General features: G+C 35.8%; 1 protein-coding gene across 1 annotated transcript; it reads right to left on the minus strand.

The window, feature by feature from the left end:
• Positions 1–696: 696 nt before the first annotated feature.
• On the minus strand, positions 697–1304 carry LOC116174240. The gene is made up of 5 exons (XM_031492130.1): positions 1210–1304; positions 1133–1160; positions 1064–1086; positions 871–1017; positions 697–826 (listed from the first exon to the last, which is right to left on the minus strand). The coding sequence occupies exons 1-5, from the start codon at positions 1255–1257 to the stop codon at positions 740–742; spliced, it is 333 nt and encodes a 110-aa protein (XP_031347990.1). The 5' UTR covers positions 1258–1304; the 3' UTR covers positions 697–739.
• Between the last annotated feature and the right edge of the window lie 743 nt (positions 1305–2047).

A 2047-nucleotide genomic window follows, 5' to 3' on the forward strand; every position in this document is an offset into this window, starting at 1 on the left:
TAAGTTTACACTTTTGCCGTTTATTAACAACCCTAGAGATCGTTTATAATTTTATATTGCTATCTGTCGTCCGTCTGTTGGTCTGTCCGTCTGTTCCTTTGTTGTCTGTCTGTCCATCTATCTGACTGTGTGAACGATAACTTTGTTTAGAAATGTCCGATCGCTCTCACATCTCCGTTAGTTATGAACTGAATTGCATGAAATTCAATATGGGCATAGTTTTAGCCATATAATACACAGTGCCAAAAGTTGAGTCGAATCGATTCAAAATTCACGGTGCCCTTTTCGCATCTCGCAACCGAATTGCAAACTTTTTTATTTATAAAAGTATTTAAATGAAATTTGATACATAGGCGCTTGAAATAAAAGAAAATCTAGTGCCAGTTTCAAAATTAACGAAATTTTTCCTTTCTGATTTTGCAACATTTTTCCCACAATTTCCGTCATAAGAAAAATACTTCAGTCCAATACTAAACGAACTGCTAGAGACGCGTTATACCTACTTCGCATTTTCAAAAACTATTTTGGATCCATTATTTCGGTGGAAAGCTCCCGCATTTTTCGAGCGCCTCTTTAAGAGTGCAAAAACAAAATCGGAAACGGCTATCTAAAATCCTACGCAAAGCCCCCTCTTTCATGGACCTACTCTTCCTTAGAAGGGCAAGTGATCTAGTATTAGGGGGATGATTAGTCACGTTTCTAAATCCCTCAACACCTAATTTATTTCAATTTCAGTAATTCATGTTTGCGTTTCATTTCTTTTTTCGAATAATGTGCACCTCTTCGTGAAGATGTCGCACAACCATCTTGGATTACAGTTCAGACCCTGGAAACATTTGTAAACATTTTTATCGCACATTAGTCATATACTTTGAATCTTCGGATTTGTAAGTCGTCAAGGTTCTGATGCCCGTGACGAACATGATCGCGGCGATGGTTACCTTCTATGGGATATCTCGTGACAATCGCCCCAGAAATGCATATTGGCCTAGTAAATGGGACTCTTCGTAGAAGAACCTGTAAATTGCAAGTCAATCTTGGGTCTACATCCTACTCACCCTACAAGATCGGGTCTACGAAAATCTTCTAAAAGAAAAAAGTGAATCACTTAATCTACCGAGGCACAACTTACGGTTTTGAGGGAAGTACGCGACGACTCTCTGAAACAAACGGGGACAGTTAAATTTGATGGTGATGCGGAATACACACCAAAAGGGCCAGCAACGTTACACACAAAGTGAAGAATGCTCGGAACATGGTCGAATGAGGTAACTTACTATACTTTTTTACGCTTAATTGAGTATAGGCAGTAAAAGGTGTATCTTTATTACTACTCATTATCAATGAACAATTAAGTAGATATCTTTATTTCATTGTTACATGTGTTATATTACTAGCTCTACAGTGTTGTTATTTATTTCCCTTTCGCATTATTTATATACTCTAAATAAACCGTTTCTTCCAATTCCTCCGGTTTTCATCAGATTCCATACATTTTTCGAAATGCTCTTGAAATTTTTAATATTCTTCCAAATTTCTGAATTCTTTAAATTTTCATAATTGTTCCAATGCTTTAGTTTTTCCGAATTCATCCGATTCTGGCACCGCTCTTTCTGAAAATTCTGAAAATCGTTCCAATTCCAATTTTCATTGATTTAATCTCACTTCTCAGATTCTACGGAGTGTTCAGTTTGACAAAATTGATTTTTTTATTCTTGTTATTCATGTGATTCACGAGACTCCCCATAATTTTAATATTCTTTGAATGCTTTTGGTTTTTCAAAATTTTTCTGATTCCTAGGATTCTTGGAATTTTTCCGTTTCTTTACCCTATAAACAAATATCAGTATAGAATGGTCTATTTGACAGTTTGGCTTGTTTATGTGATTGTCACATTGAACTATATACTCGTAACTGGAAGGGAAACGAGCATATTATTAGTGAAGCCAGACGAGTGGTGGTATCTTTATCTCTCTCACAACAGTAACACTAAATTCATTGACATAATTTTTCTATTTCACTTAAATTCATACAGTCGTATTTTCTG

This window comes from Photinus pyralis, unplaced genomic scaffold (genome assembly GCF_008802855.1).
Source record: "Photinus pyralis isolate 1611_PpyrPB1 unplaced genomic scaffold, Ppyr1.3 Ppyr1.4_LG6, whole genome shotgun sequence".
Lineage (NCBI taxonomy): Eukaryota > Metazoa > Arthropoda > Insecta > Coleoptera > Lampyridae > Photinus > Photinus pyralis.